At 40.1% G+C, this 19,751-nt stretch overlaps 2 protein-coding genes across 2 annotated transcripts; both read left to right on the forward strand.

Annotated features, from left to right (window-relative positions):
* Nucleotides 1-1,619: 1,619 nt before the first annotated feature.
* Nucleotides 1,620-2,571, forward strand: LOC6564718 (clumping factor A). The gene is made up of 3 exons (XM_043216302.1): nt 1,620-2,203; nt 2,268-2,428; nt 2,495-2,571. The coding sequence occupies exons 1-3, from the start codon at nt 1,620-1,622 to the stop codon at nt 2,569-2,571; spliced, it is 822 nt and encodes a 273-aa protein (XP_043072237.1).
* A 6,616-nt stretch (nt 2,572-9,187) lies between these two features.
* LOC6564719 lies at nt 9,188-11,372 on the forward strand. Its single transcript, XM_001991079.2, has 5 exons — nt 9,188-9,477; nt 9,589-9,755; nt 9,913-10,103; nt 10,197-10,314; nt 11,323-11,372. The coding sequence occupies exons 1-5, from the start codon at nt 9,188-9,190 to the stop codon at nt 11,370-11,372; spliced, it is 816 nt and encodes a 271-aa protein (XP_001991115.2).
* Nucleotides 11,373-19,751: the final 8,379 nt, after the last annotated feature.

Genomic DNA, 19,751 nt, shown 5'->3' on the forward strand with positions numbered 1-19,751 from the left:
TGTTGTTGCTGTTGTGGATGCTTTTGTCGCGTTTCGTGTTACTGGCAACCGCCCACGCACAAAAATGATTTAAGTGCGCCTTCATTAATTACGTTTAACCACTGCGGTAGCTGCTTCCGGGGAGAGGGCGGCTCGGCAGGCCAAAGAGAGTTTGGGCAGTATAAGTGGTTCTAGATGACACCACCCGTGGCTGATGAAACTTTAATAGACTGTATTTCAGCATAATTAACACGGCAAGCACATGAATGATGCATGATAAATCGCTGCCGGAGCGGATGTTAGCACTGCCAACTGCCAGCAACTCTGCCAGTGCCTTCGGCAGTTTGTCTACACTCTACACAAACAAACACACATACAACACACACACACACATGGACGCTCTAATAATTGCCAACGGTTAAATGTAAATTGAGATTAAGGTAGGCAAGCCGCCAACCTTACTGATCCATCCCTCACCTTCCCGCCCCAGCCAACGCATTTTTAATGCGCCCCTCGAAAGGGATTGCGTTTTATTTTTCAAATTAAATGCGGATGGTCAGTGCAAAGGGAAATTTACTAATGATAGATAGGCAGCGATTAGTGAAAAGAATATAGCTTAAATCTGAATATAAACATCTGCAGAAAGTTGGCAACAATTAATTGTGTTTGTATATTTTCATCAAGTCAATCACATCTGCATTTTACTTGCATTTCTTACTTACTTATTATTTCCAACTGTAAGTTAAGAATTTATTTGCAAATTATAAATATAATATACTATTTGGAATTATGTCTTCATTGTTTAATTTAAGCCAATTTGTTTAAACAAGCACTTAGCCATATAAACATACTTATACACCTAAATTGTTTACTGGCCCTTCAATTTGAATTTTGCTATGCTGGTCAGAAATGGATTCATCTCGAGTAAAACGAAAAAGTGTATGTATATATTTACAGAATAAACTATTGATAAAGTTGTTAATCTGTTCAGCAAAGTATAAGGTGTATGCCTGAAACAATGCTTTATATTTGGCCCATGCGGCGATAACTGAGTTCCGCCTGAAAGTAGGCTCAGTAAGTGGCACCAGCAGGCACTCCCTGCGCCGGCGAAAATGAAGAACCGGTCGGCAACCTGACCCAATTAACCAAATTAGCTCATCGCATCAGAATGTTTATTATCGCAACCCATATATATAAAAATACTTTCGAATTCTCAGCCTCCACATACGTACACACTTATATACATACCATATCAGAACCAAAACCAGTCGAATAAGTTCCCAACATTTGAACTTGGCCAATGTGTCGTACCTGTGAAGGCCGCTTAGCGATTTGTCAACTCTACGAGTACAATGCACGTCATCGATTCATTAGATTCGCTGTCTATTTGTTGATGTGCCACTGTGCCAGCTCAATGCGAATGCAAATTGAAATCGCATCACTTGTCAGTGTCGTGGAGAGGGGCAAGCAAATTTATGATTTTGCTGCGCTGATTTGTTGCAGTCCGTGGGACTCTCCGGTCTTGGACAGCTTCATATAAAAGTGTTGCAGATGGTGGCCGAGAAACGCATTTGACGCTGGCCACAGCACTGGATTAGACATAGCCCCTCACCCTTTCCCAAACATCCTTCGACCGTAAAATGTCCGTGCAGGCTGGGCAGAAGCAGCCACTCTTGCTGCTGCTGCTCATTGGTATTGGCTTTATTGCCGACCAGAGTTTGTCAGCGCCCACTGGACAGTTGGTGGTGCCCAGATTGCCCTTTGTTGAGAGCTTCGAGAGCTTCGACGACAGCGATAGCGACGGCGATGCCGATGCCGATGCCGATGACGATAACGATAACGACGTCGGCCACTTGGAGGGCAGTCGGGACCAGCTGAGGCAACTGCTTGGTCAACAGCTGAACAGCGCTGTGGCACCGCTTACAACTGCACCATTGGCACTACTGAGCCAACGTCAGCCGTCAGTTGTGGCGCCCAGATCAGGCGCAGAGTCTGCACTGCGCTTTGTCGACTCCAGCGAAGAGAATAGCGATGAGTCAGAGGATGAGTCAGACACACAAATAGATATCGAAACAGATATCGAGGCAGATACAGCCACCGAGACAGTCATCGATACAAATACAGATACAGATACTAACGCTGAGCAGGATCCGCTAGAGGGAGAGTACAATCCATATCGAGACAATTTCGAGGAGCACAACGCGGATGGCAGCTACATCTTTGGGTGAGTCGAACAGCAAAGCAACACACTTGTTGCACCACTCTGACCCACTTAAATGTCGGCACAGCTACTCGCTGCCAAATGGAGTACGGCGCTGGGAGCGTGGCTTCTACTCGGATCAACGACAGCACGGTCTGGTGGTCGAAGGCTTCTATGCAGAGCCCCGCGGCACTCAGTATGAGCTGCGCTGTTATCGCGCCGATTCGCACGGCTATCAGCCACTAGCAGGTGAGTTCAGAATATGTTTATCTGTTCAGACTAGTCCACATCATGGATAACTACATTTTCTTGCAGTGGAGTACCTGCAGCTGCCGCCGCGTGTCCGTCGCAATGAGTTGCCAACCGTGCGTTGCCTTAATTTCAACCGATAACGTCGAAAGCCGTTTAACTTAAACGTCAATATACAAATTACGAGTAACGCAACTCAATTTTTTTTTGCACGTTATAAAAAGATATACCTCTAAAAAAAACAGTTTTAATTCTTTCTCGATTAGACCTATTGTCTGACGTCTTATTCATGGACCTCAAAATACAAATATATTGAGTGAAATCGGAAATGAAATCGGAAATGAAATCTCAATGATAATCTTACTTACAGAACACAAAGCAATGTTTATGTATTATGTGCAGAAGTAGAACCAGTTGCATATTTCAAGAACAAATTGTATACAAAATTGTACGATTTTTAAAAATCAATAAACTTAGTTCAGAAATGTAAAAAAAAAACCGGAAGAATTTCAAAAGATGTTTTCAAACCCAGTGGTGACTGTGTTGGGTTGGATACATTTTTTTAATTTGTAGCGAAGTTGTATATAAAATGAATAATACACACAATCTCTGTCTTTGGAATAATCACCAGTTATTTCTCTTTTCTGTATATATATCTCTATCTATATATATATATATATATCTTTCTCTTATTCTGTTTGATGCCACGGCAAAGATAACGAACTGGCACAGTAAATAATTAATATATATTTGCGCAACTAGATGATACCCTTTCTTTTGCATTTTTCTACACTTCTGGGAACAGGGTATGGAAAATGGTGAGCCACGTCAAGCAGTTCCTTTTTTCTTCGGATTTTCTTTCGTTTTGTTTTGTGTGTGTTTGACTGTTTATCTGTTTGACAGCCCCACGCGCAGAATATGCAAATAACCGACAACGGGATGATGTTGTGAAATAAACAATGCTTTTGGCGATACTCGCCACAAAATTTGGCTTTCGTCTGTTGACTTAGGCAAATTTGTATTTAAGCAACAACAACAACAGTAACAACAAGAAATAACAGCAACAATATTGACAATAGAATAGCGGATGTGACTACCCCTTACGCGGACAGCAACCGTCTAAAGACAATTGCTCGAAATTGCTCGAGCCCGAGCGGGGACTCGGTTGTGGGAGCCGCACAAAAGGCGCCTCATCAACGCAACCAGCAACAATGACAGCTAACAAACCGTTAAGTGCCGCAACAAATCGCCAAAAATTGAAAACTGTGGGAATACACACGACGCCAGACGCCGGGCACAAAACCACCAGTCCCGCAGACCCGACCAGTCAACGGCACACCCTCACACACATAATAGTAGTAGATAAAAATCTCGGTATCCCAAAAAAAAAAACTAAATAAAAAAGACAACAACAAGACAAAAGACACAAATAAAATAAAGTAAAATAAAATAAATGAAAGGAACATACAAAACACAGTCAGCAAAGACAATAAAAGCAAATAAAAAGTATTTTGGAGTGACATTTGAATTATACTTGAAACGCTGCTACAAACAGGGCCCCAAAAACAAGGAAGTACCGCTTGTTGCCAGGGCTGGAACGAAATCCCAAACGAAATTGTGCACCATTGTGTTTAAAGTCTGCCTTAGAAATATGTCTTCCAAATATAGACAGAGTCATTAAAGCAACTTGCCATATTATTGTACTAATAAATACTATACGAGTATATTTAATAAAAGAAGTAGTATAAAATGTAAATTATTTTTTATGATTTTTATTCCAATTTACCATATACCATATTTAGGAATAATTTAGTCACTCAAATTGCGGGTCATAGCATATATCATAGCTTATCAGAAATCCTTATGTAGTCTAAATATAAAGTACTTTCATTCACGATCAGCATCAGCAGCCAAGTCGATATCGGCATCGGGTTCGTCTATTCATCTGTCAATATGCACGAGTCGAACTTAATTAATTCTTTTTCACAGCGAGCAATTAAGAAAATTTCCCGATCTGATAGATCCAAAGCAGATTCGGATTGCCATACAAAATAATGTATTTGCATAAGCATTATCCAAAGACTCTTTTATCAATATGGCAGCATATCTGATGGAATGTATATCGATGCAGACAGAAAACAATCGGAATTCTTACAAAATTTGCACTTAAATTCCGTCAAAAAGAAAGCATCAAAGCAATTGCTCATATAGTATCCAGATGTTGTTGTGACCAAGTATCCAAACTCAAAGTAAAAACAAAATGTCAATAAGCTGTACTAAAAGTTTTTGGACTGGCTGAAATTTGCCAGATGACTTTGTCCTTAGCAACGCTCCCGCTCAGTGTCTATGTCTGTCTCTGTCCCTCTGTCTCTTTGTCTCTGTTGTATTGTTTCTTAAACCGAAGTGATTGTCAACTAGCGAAACATGTCCAAGGCAATGTCGGTGTCATCGTGCAGTCCAAGTCCATCAGAGCGCAGCGTGAGAGCAACTAACAAGCGAAACATCTACGTCTGCATATTCAAGAGTATATATGATATGATATGTACATATGTATGTATGTATGTATGTGTGTTTAATGTATGTTTGTATCTAGAGTTTGCCAGTTGTTGTTGGAGTTGGAGTTTGTGTTGGTGTTGTGGCCTTGGCGTGAAGCTTTCGGCTAAAAAGTGTTTGACTGATGCGCAAACAACAACAAGTAAATAACTCAAGTTGTCGTAAAACTTCAGACTAACCATGCAGTAATCAAGTTGAAACTAAGACCAGCTGACAGCAAGTTATACACATCCGATGCTGTGGCTCGCGCAGTTGCCTTTTTTGGCCTATAATTGAGCAGTTTGCACCACAACATGTATGTGCAAGTGGTTGTGGGTGAGTGGTTGTGGGTGTGGTTGTGGGTGTGTGCGATGGTGGGCGGATGGCTGCTTTGCTGACCCTAGTCGACATTAGAAACGCATCTTTTGACTTTGTTGTAGGGAACTAACTGAGAGCATCAAACAGTGCGTCGACATGGCTGGAATGCGATAAAATTGCTGAGATTATGTAACCGAAATACTTTCAAATCGAAATCGACCAATATAAATTCATGGCTTAGACACTTGCACATGCCAGCGTCGGGCTGGCCAGCCAGCCAGCCAGCCACCCAGCCATTGGGGGATTCTGTTTGGGTTGGGGGTTAGGGGTTTGGGTTTGGGTTTTAGGTTTTCAGTCTTGTATTGGAATGGCTTGGCAGTTGGGACTATTTGCTTGCTTGCTGTACGGAAATGCTGGCAAATGAAATATTGTACAAAATGCCAGCGCGCAAGCAAGCTGAGTTGCCATTTTGGTTTCCCATTGTCCACACGTGAGAAAGAGAGACAGAGAGAGAGAGAGAGAGATAGAGAGAGACAGAGACAGAGGCAGAGAGTGAGAGGGGCAGGGGGAGAGAAGAGAATGTAGTACTAGGGTGCTAGGCAGCTGTCCCGGTTACGGATCTGTTCTGGCCACGGCCGCACACTAAACTTGAAACAATATTTTATGCTTATATGGGTAAAAATATTTATTAGTTTGTTGTTTTGCGTATCTCTGTGTGTGCGTGTGTGAAAGTGTGAGTGTGTGTGCGTGTATGGGCTCTCATGCTGACGGCGGATTTGCAGCTGCAGTTAGCGGCCACAGTGCCATTTGAATGCATCTTTTGTTTTATGGCGCTGCATTCGCAGCTGTGAAATTATGTTCTTATCCAGCGTTTGCCAAGAGGCCATCTTGGCGTCCTAACGGCCCCAATTGAGTGAATGGGGTGTGCGCTGATGTGGGCGCAAGCTGTCAAAGTGCCACCGAATAATCGTTAAAATTTATTAATTGTGCTTTCAGCTTGACGCATGGAATTTAATCTGAATAAGTGTCTGGAGTGACTCGGACGGTTTCCTGCTAATTGCACTCGTTTAATGGCCAGAACCGGTCTCTTCCAACAATAACGTTTAATCTTGGCACCTAAGCGACCAAGATGGAGGCCATCCGATGCAGAGAGCGTCGGGGGTGTTTTAATGGGACAGTCATTGCTTTAATCAGGTGAAATAACTTTAACTTCTACATGCATAAATTTAACTTTAAAATTTTACAATTTCTTGTGGTATTATTACTAAACAAAGGAACTTAGCTGATAAAATGTGACTGTAATTAATTAATTGTTTTGAAAATATAACTATAAATGTATATTAATGGCAAACAATTAGAAAGCAGCGTGCTTAAAAAAAAAACCAAATAAAATAAAGTGTATATTAAACAACACACAATTAAACAACTCAATAAATTTCGCAATTTAGCAAATAAAATAACAATGTATTTATTTGACTAGTAATTTTTTACACTTCTGTTTGTTTCACATGCAAATATATATTTAGTGATTTATATTTTTCAAGTACATATTGTAAAATGTTTAATTGGTCGAACTGCACATACAAAAATAAAAACGCTGCAGTCAGCTAGTCAACGACTGCGCTATACTCTGTTAGCAGGTTAGTTACCAAAACTGTGCTAAATTTATCCCGTTTGATTTTCTCCCTTTCGCTTTGACTAGTTTATCTTGATTGTTCCTAAGTCTGGCGACTATAAACAATAATGTTCAATATTAAAGATTCCATTTCTGTTTGCTTTTCGATATTTGTAAAAATGAGACAACTCTTTATTGCCAACAAAAGTTCAAAATATCAACTGCGGTCTTTAATTCCGCCAAAGGCAAAATACGCGAATTTCCAATGCCAAAATGCAATAGTTAGTGCACAAAAACCATTTATCTTTTTTTTAGCAAATTTTATATTTTATATTTAGATTTGCAATTGGCTTCTTTACTATAAAATCGCAATATATTGTTCAAAGTAATTATATACGTATGTATATATGTATGTGTGTACACTTAAAGCGATTCGGAAATGTATGCAATCTATACGCAATTTTACAGCTTTCAATAAATCAGATGTCAAAATAAATAAAAATGGCAATCATTATTATTATTATTATTGTTATTTTTATTTTGATTGCCTCCCGCTGGGAGACAATTGAAATTGGGCAATTCAATTACAATTCCTGGCAGACCCCGTTTTTTTCCATCATCGATTCAGTCTGATGCACATCGATAACAACAGCTATGAGGATGACGCTGATGAAGTTCTCTCGCTGCCAAATATTTATCACCCCTCAGACACCAGACATCAGCTCGGTAGCCGTGGCCATTCTCAAGGACACTCGTAAGTGTTAAACAATATCGAAAAGAAGAGAAATGCGAAAGAGAAAACAACAACGACAAGATGACGTTAATGGCATCGAATGGACGCCAACTTTTTACCAAAATCAATGACCACGAAACACGTCGCACTCAACGTGGACAGCAGGAGGTGTCGATAGCATCAGTGGATGCAGTGGAATGATGACTCGCCACGCTAGCCTGTCTGGTCAATGAACCGTGTCTCCGACTTTTACTCACACAGCGGGGGTTGGTAGACGGGGAGATTGGACTGGTCTCGACTGGACTGGATTTAACTGGCCCCTGTTACTGTGGCTGCATCTGCGCCTGACACACATTACAGTCGCATTCGGCACAACAAATCAAAAAGCAAGCCAAAATAAACCAACTCAGAATGAAAACCCAAAAGTCGAGTGCCCAAAAGACGCTGTCAAAACCACAAAGCCGCCACTCTTATTAACTAAAAAACAAAAACAAGAACGTCGAGCGTAACCGACTGCGACATACTTTGATACTTTGATAAGTAATACCAGCTGATAACAGGTAACAAATAACAGGGTAGGTGTAGCCAAGAAATACCGTCCAAGTTTGCCTTCCAAATTGCGTTATTGTTGGAAGAGTTTCCTAGTAACCCTTCATCCAAGTTTGGTAACTTTAACTCTTAAATTACGGTAGATATGGGCCTTGAACATTTTTGGGGGTGGGAGTGGGTTATATGCCGATCTTTGAAGGACATCCTTAAAATTGTGTCAAATATGTAATGCTTTATCAACTTGCAATTATCTATTTAATCGATTTCCTAGCCCCCTAGTGGACGTAGCACTCCAATTTTTAAACTTTGTCTGACGTGGGCACGTACCAGTATATGTCAAGTCTCTATCTCGAAGGGTGTCGAAAAAAGGTGCGTTCATACAGATGGACAGACGAACAAAACCAATATACAGTGATACCTTCGGTATTAAAGTATAAAAAGAAAGAAAAGAAAGAAGAACGATGTGCGGGATGAAGACACAAATGCGTCAGTGGGAGTCACTTTTGGGATGGAGCAATCGGAATAAAACTGCCCAAATCATTGCCATTGACGTTTAAGTTGATTTGTATACCTCTTCCTCAGCTGAGGGTATCATATGTTAGTCACGAACAGTGTCACACTTTAAAAAGAACATCTTTATATACCAGCTTAACAATAAGGGATTATTAAAAGAATATTTTTAAACAAAGCAATTCACACAGCAAGTTTAATTTTCTGGGAGTTCTGCATTGATTAAAGAGCAATTTGTTCCTGTTTTAGATATTTTGGCTATCAGCATTTAAATAAATGCAAGGGTATGTAACAGTCGGCGTGGCTAATATAGCCGGTCCTTAAATTTGTTTTTCTTTTATTTGACTTTAACACAGCACATTTCTCATCATTAGTTGCGAAAGGCATCATTCAGTTGAACCTCTTGGGAGTATAAAAAGCCGCCAGTTGCCAGACCAAAGAATCCATTATTAAATCTGCAGCCAGGCATAAAGTTATCGTTCGGTGCTCGATTGATAAAGAAATGTTGGGTGTATTAAGAATAATATTGTGCCTGCAGCTGCTGGTAGTCACCCTGTGTATGGTGGATGCCCGCTGGACGGTCCGCCCTAGGCGCACCACCACCACCACAGTCATGCCAAGACGCAGCACAACAGCGACGAGCGACCGCCATCAACACTTGCATCACTGGCCACCACTTGTGGCTCCGCCGGCACCACAACTGCAACCCACATTCAAGCCCGAGTCCACCGACGAAATTCGACTCGTTGATGGCTTTGATCAACGCTCGATAGATGGACAACATGAGTACAGGTGATGACAGTCCTACAATAAAACAACTTTCGCAGCTTAAAGAATTATTTTAGCCTTGACATACTGAGTTTGTCGTCTCGTCTTACGAGTTAATTATCATAATATTAACAGATATCAGCTGAGCAATGGAGACACTCGATACGAACGCACCTACTGGCTGCCCGTGGGCAAGAAATTTGTGTTGGCTCGCACTGGTTACTATTCGGTGCCGTTGCCCGGTGCTCAATACTCGACAACCTTCTACAGGGCAGATCACCTAGGCTACCATGTGGACACGCGTAAGTGTTTCACGAAAAATATGTATTTATATATATATATATTTATATATATCTATATTCCACTCAAACCCTACACCCAATTGGGTTTTGTGGGGGAGTTGGTCCAATTGGCGCTTCAATGTGTGACCGAGTGTAAAATTTTATGCCCAAAACGCAGACACATTATCCGGAGAGCAGCCGCTGTTGCCCCGCAGACTCGATCTGCCCCACAAAGTGGCAGGCATGAAGTCAACGTCAGCAGCTAAGCGAAATTCAATAAGCGTGCCAGAGCGTAACGACTTGAAGCCGGAGCTGCATTCAGATGCTCAGTCCGAAGTCAAAGTTCAAGCTGTGGCAGTGGAGGCGAATGTAAGTAGTTATATGGCCAACTGTGGCTCTGCCTCAAACATTTCACTTCGCAGAAAATAAGCAACAACAACAAAAATCATATTACAATTGCAGACTCTGAGCCAAAACCTAACCAAGCTATCAACTGTGGCCACACTCGACGACGTTTTTGCAGCTAAACTTGGCACAGCTGCAACAGCAGTGAATGACGACAATGCTGATGATGATGCTGGTGATGATGCTGATGATGATGATGATGGGGATGGGGATGATGATGATTCTGTGGCGGCTAGAGTAACATTAACGTAAACTGAAAGCCAACTGAATACGAGGGCGTCAATGCGAACCAGTAGAAGGATGAGGATGTGGACGAGAACTTGGTCGTAATCGTGGTCGGTAAAGTGACATCAAATACCTGCACATGGGTTTGGATATGCTCTACTGGCAGTGCCACAGCCAGAGCCAGAGCCAGAGCAAAAACTGGCTTTCCGCTTCGCTCTGCTCAACTGCCAGGCTTCAGTTGCTTTAAATCGAATTGTAACAATTGCCGCAGCAAGAGAGACAGCAATGAATGCTGCCGGGAGCACTTGGCATTGTGTACAGATGAGTTGGCCTGTCGAAAATCATTTTGGCTCTGCTGTATCGTAACACAATTTACGAATAGAGCAACAGACCGACAGCCTGGAAGACCATGAGACCGACATACATACACAAATACATGCACACTTCCAAAGTTCTAAGTCATCAATTCCACCCATTACGCCCATATCGTATCAGCATTGGCAATAGCAAAAGTAACAGGAACAGGAACAGCAACAAAAACAGCATCAGTTCAGCATCAGGCTCAAATTTGATTTTAACAAACAAATACAATAAAAGTTATTTCCGATGTTTAAGTAAACAAAAATGACTACACATCCAACTTTATTCCTTTCAATTAATCAAAGTCCATAAATTGTGTACTAATGGGTCTAGAATTCTGTAGACACTCACTGGTGACAATTTGTTAGGAAAAAAATGAGTAATTTATCGGCATCTTGTTAATTAGTGTTTACTAAGACAGCGTTGCAGACAATTAGCAATTGAATCTCGTTTCCAAGTCGCATATTAATGCAAATATTTGAAGTGAATAATCAAATTATCAAATATTAATGTAATGATTTTAGAATGCAATGCCAAACTTTATATAAACATAACACTAATTTAACTATCACATTTTATGAGTTTAACACTTTAACAGATTCTAACGAACCAAATGTGGCGAAGTATCAAACAGCTCCTCTAAATTAGTAAACAATTTTGCGCATCATATATGTATACCCACAAACGCACACATGTATATGTATTTGAGCATTCAACGGAGATGGCAATTTTCCTGCCACTTGAATTTGCCCCCTTCGCCACATGCCAAATATGTATTGTGTTTCACACGCAAACGCTTTCCATCATGTTCAGCTTAAATATGACGAGAATTTCACACCAAATTATTTGAGATGCACAAGAGAAAACTGATAATTGGAATGTGTTGATGATTATTATCTTAATTATTGTTTTGGACTTGTGGTTTCTGCATTTGTGAAATTTTTAGTCACATAGTCAAAGTGTCGAATACGCAAAGGCGTCTGGTAAGTATGCAGCACTAAATACGTGTGATCAACAAATATTCATACTAGATTTTACAGAAATATTAGATAAAGAGTAAGTCCATTCGAACTCGGAAGCCTTCACCTTAGTTTAACAAGAGCATACCTAATAAAACCTATTCATTTCGAATTGTATTTCTAGGGATATTACAAATAAGTAAACTAAGTAAAATAAGTACTCCGGACTTGAATTGAAAATGTAATGGGTAGTGAGCGTACTTGTGATACGGCTCTGTAACAATTTTATTATGGATTTCATGTCTTCTTATTAAAACATAAAATACTACTTAAGAACCCTGGTCAAACAGGTTTAAGTTTTTCAATGATGCTGAAAGACAGCTCCTTAAAATGAACAGTCTAAGTTACAAACAACCCAACTCAGGCATCATATCCCTCATACTCCTCATCCCTTTCTAACCCATTAAAGGTGAACAGGTTACAAAAAGAGGTATAAGAGGGTAGAGAGAGTGAGAGAGAGTGAGTTCAAGGTACGTCAAGTTACGAAACAACAAAAAGGTTGGTGCAACCACAAAAAGCTGCTCGTCATTGCCATTGCCACAAATCGTTTGAGTTTAGCAAGCATTTCTCATAATTTACCGCATTCCGCATCCGTTCGTAATTTGGAGCGCTTTGTGAGGCAAACAACTTTGATGCAGGCATTGAAGGCAAAATCCAAAAGCTATACACAGTCTTATGTAATATGTATGTATGTATGTATATTTATATGTGTGTATGTGTGTATACAGCATAATGTGTCTATGAGTATATAGTTTGTATAGAGGATCCCATGGCAAAGCACACACACCGAATTCCCGCTTCTCCCAACAACCATAGCAACTACTGGGTTGAGGCTGCTGGCTGGGAGTCATTTGCGCAATTAGGATTCAAACTGTATAAGAACTAGCTGCACTTTTTACACAGCCATACCCCCAAAACACCTGCCCATGCCCCTGCCCAACCCATGCCCGAACGTGTTGCATGAAAGCCGAAAGACGCCCGAGGCCATTCCATTCATTCGTTCATTTATTCATTCAGTCATTCACACTCGTTGTGTTGCCCATGCCGGTTTCAGTTTCAGGCTGTGCCCATTCATTAGAGAACCATGGAAGCCGACTCGTATATATGTAGGACGACTCCCACATCGGATTAGTAGCAGCAATGAATAGCTGCAGAGATGCAGGCTCAGCATCAGCTTCAGCTTCACCTTCATCTCCAAATCCAGGCTGCACTTTCGGCAGCAGCTCCTCGTTACTAGCTTGCAGTGCGTTTTACGACCAACACCAGCAACACCATACATTTCAGCACTGACTGGCAAATATGTTTGCCATAAAATGGATAACAAAGGTAGGCGCTGAGCTGTGCTCCATTTACTGCCCTCCTAGATTTGTGGAATGCTGTTCACCGATTTGCTGCTGACAATCTGTCCGCTGACGGTGCCATTCAAATAGCTTGGATGTTGAGCAGGGCCCAGCAAATGTCACCCAATTTGGTTTCGTAGAAATGTCATTTAAATGTTGACATCTGCAGTGAATGTAAAAAAAAAATGTCTTATGCATTTTGTCTCTCATTGCGTTGTGCTTGGACCATCAAATGACGGGTTGATGTTGCGACCATAACTGTTTTTTATTCTGCATTGACCAATATTTTCAAGTAGCAATCAGCTCAAATTTACTGCCAATCTCATTTATTTGGTGCCGTATCTAACTCGCCGCGTTCAGAAAGAGACTCCACATTCTAATGACTATTGGTCGTTGGTTTTACGAGCAACAGAAATACAATATTATATAATGTATGTGTTTATATTAAACATCATTTTACAATCTGTCTATTTTTGTTCTTATTGACAAGTTCATTATGTACTCGTACTCAAATGCCGCTGCTGCGGCTTTTTAATTTTAATTTTATAATGATACAACGTAATAATGTTATATAACTGCAGTTAAACCTAAAATGCATAAGCAATTATAACCAAACAGCGTTATTTAAACAAACGCTAAATAATTAATTTAATTATATTACCTCACAGCCCGAATTCCATTATTCTTTTTTGCCAAATTTAGTTTTTGTTCAAAGATATAAATAGCCAGAACTCGTTTTCAATTTATTCGAATCCTCTCGAAATTTAATAAATAAATTTAAAATCCAGTGAGCTGATTATGTAAGTGTGTCCAAATTGAAATGAACGGTAATAAGTCCCCAATAATAATGAAATGCTGCTTCCTTAACTGATGTACTGTTTTAACTCAAACGGAATTGCTATGCTAATTATCTGGAATATGGCAGTCAACTGTAAGCCAACTAAAACCGGTTTTTTTGGTTGGCTTGTGTTCAACCCATTCAACAATAGAAAAACCCATTTGGGGTTCAAAAAACTTTGCACTCAACTCAACAAAACAATTCAATTTGATTTAAATTCTTGGCGATTATAATATTATGTGGTAGGCGGGCGGGGACTGCTGGCCATGCACTTGTTGCTATTTATAAAGTCAAGAGGGTCCCAAAGGACAGCATTGGAATGGGTTGGGGTACATTTAGGCTACTCGGTAGATTAATGTATGTCTGCACACACACACACACACACACACACACACACACACGCATTGAAAAAGGTCAGCAACTAGCAGAAGCAGAAGCATATGCATAAGCACATGCTCAAATCTATTTCCAGATGGATGCTTAACCCCATCATTAATCTATCCGTATGTAGGCTCAAATAAGCCTTCTGAGCGTGTTCTATTTGGTCTCCATGGTCGATGGTTCGATTCCCCAGCGTAACATTGCCTCTTAGCACGCCATTGGCATGGGGAAGGTCAAGCGTGTGGAGTAGTCCATAAATAAATGAATTGCCCACAAATAAATAAATAAATTGAGTAATACCCATAATTGACGAGGCTAAATCACAAAGCTGTCGGTCACCCATTTCTCAACTGCGACTTGAACATGAAGCTAACATGGAGCTGCAACAATTTCGCATTTAGATTCTGGCATTGTCATCGCTGTTAACATGCAATTATCTTATATAGACAAAAAAAAAAGAATTGAAACATTGACCCGATTGGCTCAGCTGGGGTATGCATGTCTGGACGATGAAATATGTGAGTAACTCGAGCCTAATCAAAATTTATATCGGGTTGTATAGCCGCAACACACAATAATTAATTAAATCAAATAATTTTGACATTTTGTTGGATTAAAGTTTCAGTTTTTTGTACCGCATAAAGGCAGAATCGCCTCTGCTAAGCTGATTCACTAAAGCAGAGTTCAATTTGGAAAAAGATACTTGCAACATATATTTTTTTCAACTTCTTTCGTAAGCAAAACGAAGTGTTGAATTCTTTAAGTCTATTATTTACTTTGTAATTTCATATTTAATAAAATACCTATGTTTACTGCCTTAAATAAACTAAACGATTATATGCAAATGATGAATTTGTACCGATTTAAGCCATCACCATTTGACCATCCAAACAGGGATCCTTATTTATTTTTCTTTGAAAATAAAAACAAATTTAAAATTAAAATTTTAATTACAAAGAATTGAAATAAAACTAGGAGAGAATAATTAAATTAATTAAATTTCGTTATTGAGATTCGTAGATATATTTTATTTTATTTAAAATTCCGTTTTTTTTTTGTAAGTTTCGATTAAGAAGATAATGTAACTGAAATGTAATTGTAAACAAACAAACGGGCTTAAATATCGTAGCGAAAGTTTTCTCAGTGTAATGAGGTCTCCGTTCTATGTTGTTGTTGTCGTTGTTGCGAGGTTTCACACGCGTCCTAGATACGGCAGAGAGCTACGAGAGATACGAGTGAATCATAAACATTCGTTTGCTTATCAGAAGAGCACTTAATCTAATCTTGAGATAAATAATGTGGCTTTTTGTAAATTTCAATTGCTTGCAACTGATGGCCACACCACAAAATGGCAATCAAGGTGTTTTTGGTTTGGCCGCCCGAAAGCAGCCATAAAATGAACATTTAATAAATGCCCGAGCCTCAGCTGCAATTGGACATGGCCAAAGCCCTTCCGCAACGAGTCCGAAACTAGCTCGGATCGGACCCAGGCAAAAAGGCTTTTACAGTTAGTTTTATTGACTTGGATTAGTTTGCATTGGTGTGGGTTTCTGTGTGGGTGAGTTTGTGTGTTTGCGTAGCTCGAGCTGGGCGCAAATGAAGTGCGATGCCCATGCATGAATATACATTTGTATCTTGAAGATGCGGCTTGTGGTGTGGCTTGCATTGTCATTGGCCTCATTGGGTAAATTGGCCATATTTTGGTAATTGGCAATTGGCAATTGGCAATTGTGTTGCGATTTGCAATGTTTTGCCTAACTGGACTGGCTACTTAATAAATCTATGCATGCTTGTAACTTTAACCGTCTGTATATAAATTATGTATCTAGATAGACGGTATTTGTATCTGCTGCAGCTGGCGCTGAAGCTGCGGCAGTATCTGTGGCCAATTTTCTGCTTACACAGCGCATCGTGCCGCTTGCTAGACCTGCAACGAATATGCTGCTTTTATAATTTATTCAAGACTCCAAAACAGAACTCAACTTAAGGCTTACAAATTGTTTTGCAATGCCTGGCAAATCATAAAAAATGAAACTCTCACAAACATACACGCACACACAATCATACTCGAATGGACAGCGGCTGTTGAGGGCGGCCACAGAAATGTGAATCAGTTTTGAAGAGTTCCGCAAAAGCGACGTGATTTGATGCGAATTATTCTGTGCCCAGCCCCAGGCCCAGCCCCAAGCCGAAACCATATCCCAAACCCCAAATCCAAGTTCAAGCTATAGACGGCAACAGGCAACTGGCAACTGGCAACTGGCAAAAGCCACAAAAAGTGGGCAACAGCCACAGATACTGCTACAGATACAAATACAGCCGCCAAAGTTGAGAGCTAGCTGGGCTGTAGGCAAAGACGAACTCAACTTTTGCCATGGAGCAGACAACAAGTTGAATCTCGAGTCATCATGTCACGTAGCACAGCGCTACAGCGCTACATGGACCATTCATACAAATTTTGTTTTATAAGCCACTTTTATACATTATTTGTGTGTAACTTTGCCCATTCGCCTGTGTTCCATGTGTTTATCTGTGTCGGTTTCTGTTCTGTTGTTGCGGCTGTATGTTCAGCTGAATTTGTATATGTGTTTGAATATATATATATATATATTTTTTTTTTTGTATACCCTATAGTAACTGAACTTGTTAAACGGCAAATGAATGTGATTGAAAGATACTGTCAAGTTTATATGTTCTTGGAACTTGAAGATCTAAAGACATTAAAAAGAAATTTATTATTTAAATTATATATATTGTATAAGTAATTTATGCTTTTAAATTTACATATTTAATTTGGGATAATATTTTTGATGTCCGCATGATCTTGGCCAAACAACTGCTAACTTGATCTGGTTCGCAGATAGCACAAAATAATCACATTCCTTAAGCCAAACACTTTAGATTACATCAGATTAGTTGCTTAGGTGAAATATAATCGTAGAAATTAAAGATCACGAATATGCTTTAGGGTATTTCAAAGCTGAGCACAGGAAATCTTCCAGAAAACAGCATTCGTCTTACTTCAAGGGTGATTCCTTTGTTCTTGTTGTTGTTGCTGTTGTTGCTGGTGCAGAAGCGCAATATTCACGCGATTTGCAGCGAGCACATGAAAAAATACATGTCTCAAGTCATTTTTGACACAAATGATTTATTAGCTGACTTTTAAAGTATTAATTCAATAATGCAAAATAATGTAACTAAATGAGTGTGAAATTTAATTTGCCATGCGAATCAGAATATTAAAATGTATATTCTATTTTTAAACGCCGACAAATAAGAGAAACTCAAAAGCCAAACATACAAAATTGACTTTATTATAATGTGAAGGTTTGACCACACAACTCTCGCTTATTGCTCTTGAAGTTTTCATATCACTTGCCACACTGTGCGAGCATGCAGTCAAAAGATGTGGCACGTAGCGCAAAATGCAAACGCTGATTACGATGTGCACAAGGACGACACCTACAAAAGCATTGTTGTTGCCAGTAGGCTAAGAACGCAGCCAACAGCTAGCTCGACAACAGCAACACTTGCAGCTGTGCAACAGTCTGCCAAAAAAAAAAATAAAAATAAACGAAATAAAAGAATGCTGCTTGCAGGTAAATTGGCAACAAGAGCAGACGACACAGTACCGAGAAACACTTCCTGTCACGCCACTGCCGCCAACAACATCAAGAGCGCGACACCAGCAGCAACATCTTCCTTGTCTCCTGCCGCTGAGACACATCAGTTTCTTTCAAAAAGAAGAAGCACTGAGATTTGTTGGCTCTTGTCTTTGTCATCGACATACGAAACAAATGACCTTGCCAGGAGTTGTTGTTGGCAACGTTGCTGCTACTGCTGCTACTGCTACTGCTGCTTTGGTTCCGCGCAACAAGTTGGCCAAACATTTGCCGCTCTGTATTTTAATTTTGTGTTCTGGCTTTTGTCTTGTTGGCTTTATAGCTTTGTTCAAATGTGCAATGAAAGCTTTGCCAGAGTCAGAGATAAATTGCGTTTATAAATAAATCAGTTTACAAGTATGTCATTGCCTTAGCCAGGATGTCGACACCAGTTGAAGCTTCCACTGATGATGACACTTTTGACTTTTCATGAGCTGGTTTTTTCGTCAGTATTTGAGCGCTTTGTTTGTTTGCCAGTGACAGATTGACTGACTGACTGACTGACTGACTGACTGACTGACTGACTAAAAGACTGACTGACTGACAGATAGTCTGACTGACTTGCTGACTGAGTTGTGAGTGACTGCAAGTGTCGCTGTTCTGAATGAATTAGTGAACTGTGACAGTGACTGTTACACATGCAGTGACTTTGGCTGACGCCGACAATGACACGTTATAAATTTTGTCTGGCTGACAACAGCAAACAGTTGACAACACCAGCAGCAACTTAAGGCTAACAATTCATACAACGAACATATTATTCCCTTTCGATTCCCTGTCCCCTTCACTCTCCCTTTCACTGTCTGTGTCCACCTGTTCTTGCTCCTGTTCCCGTTCCTGTGCCTGTGCCTGCCACTGCTGCTGCTGCTGTTGCCCCAAGCCCAAGCCAACCTTAGATGTGTGCGCAAATTAATTCATCGGCGATAAGCTCGCGTTGAAGGGGTAACCAACAACCAACGACCAACAACCCACATCATTAACTTTGGCCGAGTGACCAAGTGAAGGAGATTCATCCTCCAGGCGCCGTCGAGCGCTCACTCTGTTCGCTAAATCACTGCACATTAAATGCAATTAAGAAATGATTGAAATCATAAATTAGCCCTAAATGGCCACAGCATCCAAAGCAGGAGAACCCTGAAACCGATACGATTGCAGGTGTGCTCCACTGCTCCACTAGGTGGCTGATTCTCTCCCTGGCTGCCAGCACGTACTCGAACTGGTTGCACAAATTGTAGGGTGTGCGGCAAGCTGTATTTTTAGTAACCGTCACATAACAGTGGGGCTTGTTGACAATTTGATACAATTTGGATTATTATTTATTTATTTATTGATTGTTCTAAAACAATAGAATAAGTATAAAAAAGGGTTGGATGATAAAAATGTTTGCTTTCAGCTTTATAATGACGTTTTGCTTTTAATTTATTTATTGTTGAATTTTGAAGCTCAAGATATATGTCTTGAGAGTGTAAGCTTAATTTATATTATCAACTAACCGTTACTATTTGCCAAATCACATAATAAATATTATTTGGTTAAATATGTACATATGAATGTATGTATATGTATACATCATTCATTGTGCATAGTAAGATGAACTTTATCAGATTTTTTGGTAGTGCGAACAGATTACAAAGCAAACACGCCGAAAACAAAAGAGGCGCAGCCTAATTGCCCAGTTAGCAAGCTGCTGATGCTCCGTCGCTCCGCCCCAGTCCCGCCCATGACGGTAACAGCACTTCCATACGAATATATACATATTGATGTACATACATACATACATGTATGTG

Source organism: Drosophila grimshawi, unplaced genomic scaffold, assembly GCF_018153295.1.
Source record: "Drosophila grimshawi isolate 15287-2541.00 unplaced genomic scaffold, ASM1815329v1 contig_1006, whole genome shotgun sequence".
Classification (NCBI taxonomy): domain Eukaryota; kingdom Metazoa; phylum Arthropoda; class Insecta; order Diptera; family Drosophilidae; genus Drosophila; species Drosophila grimshawi.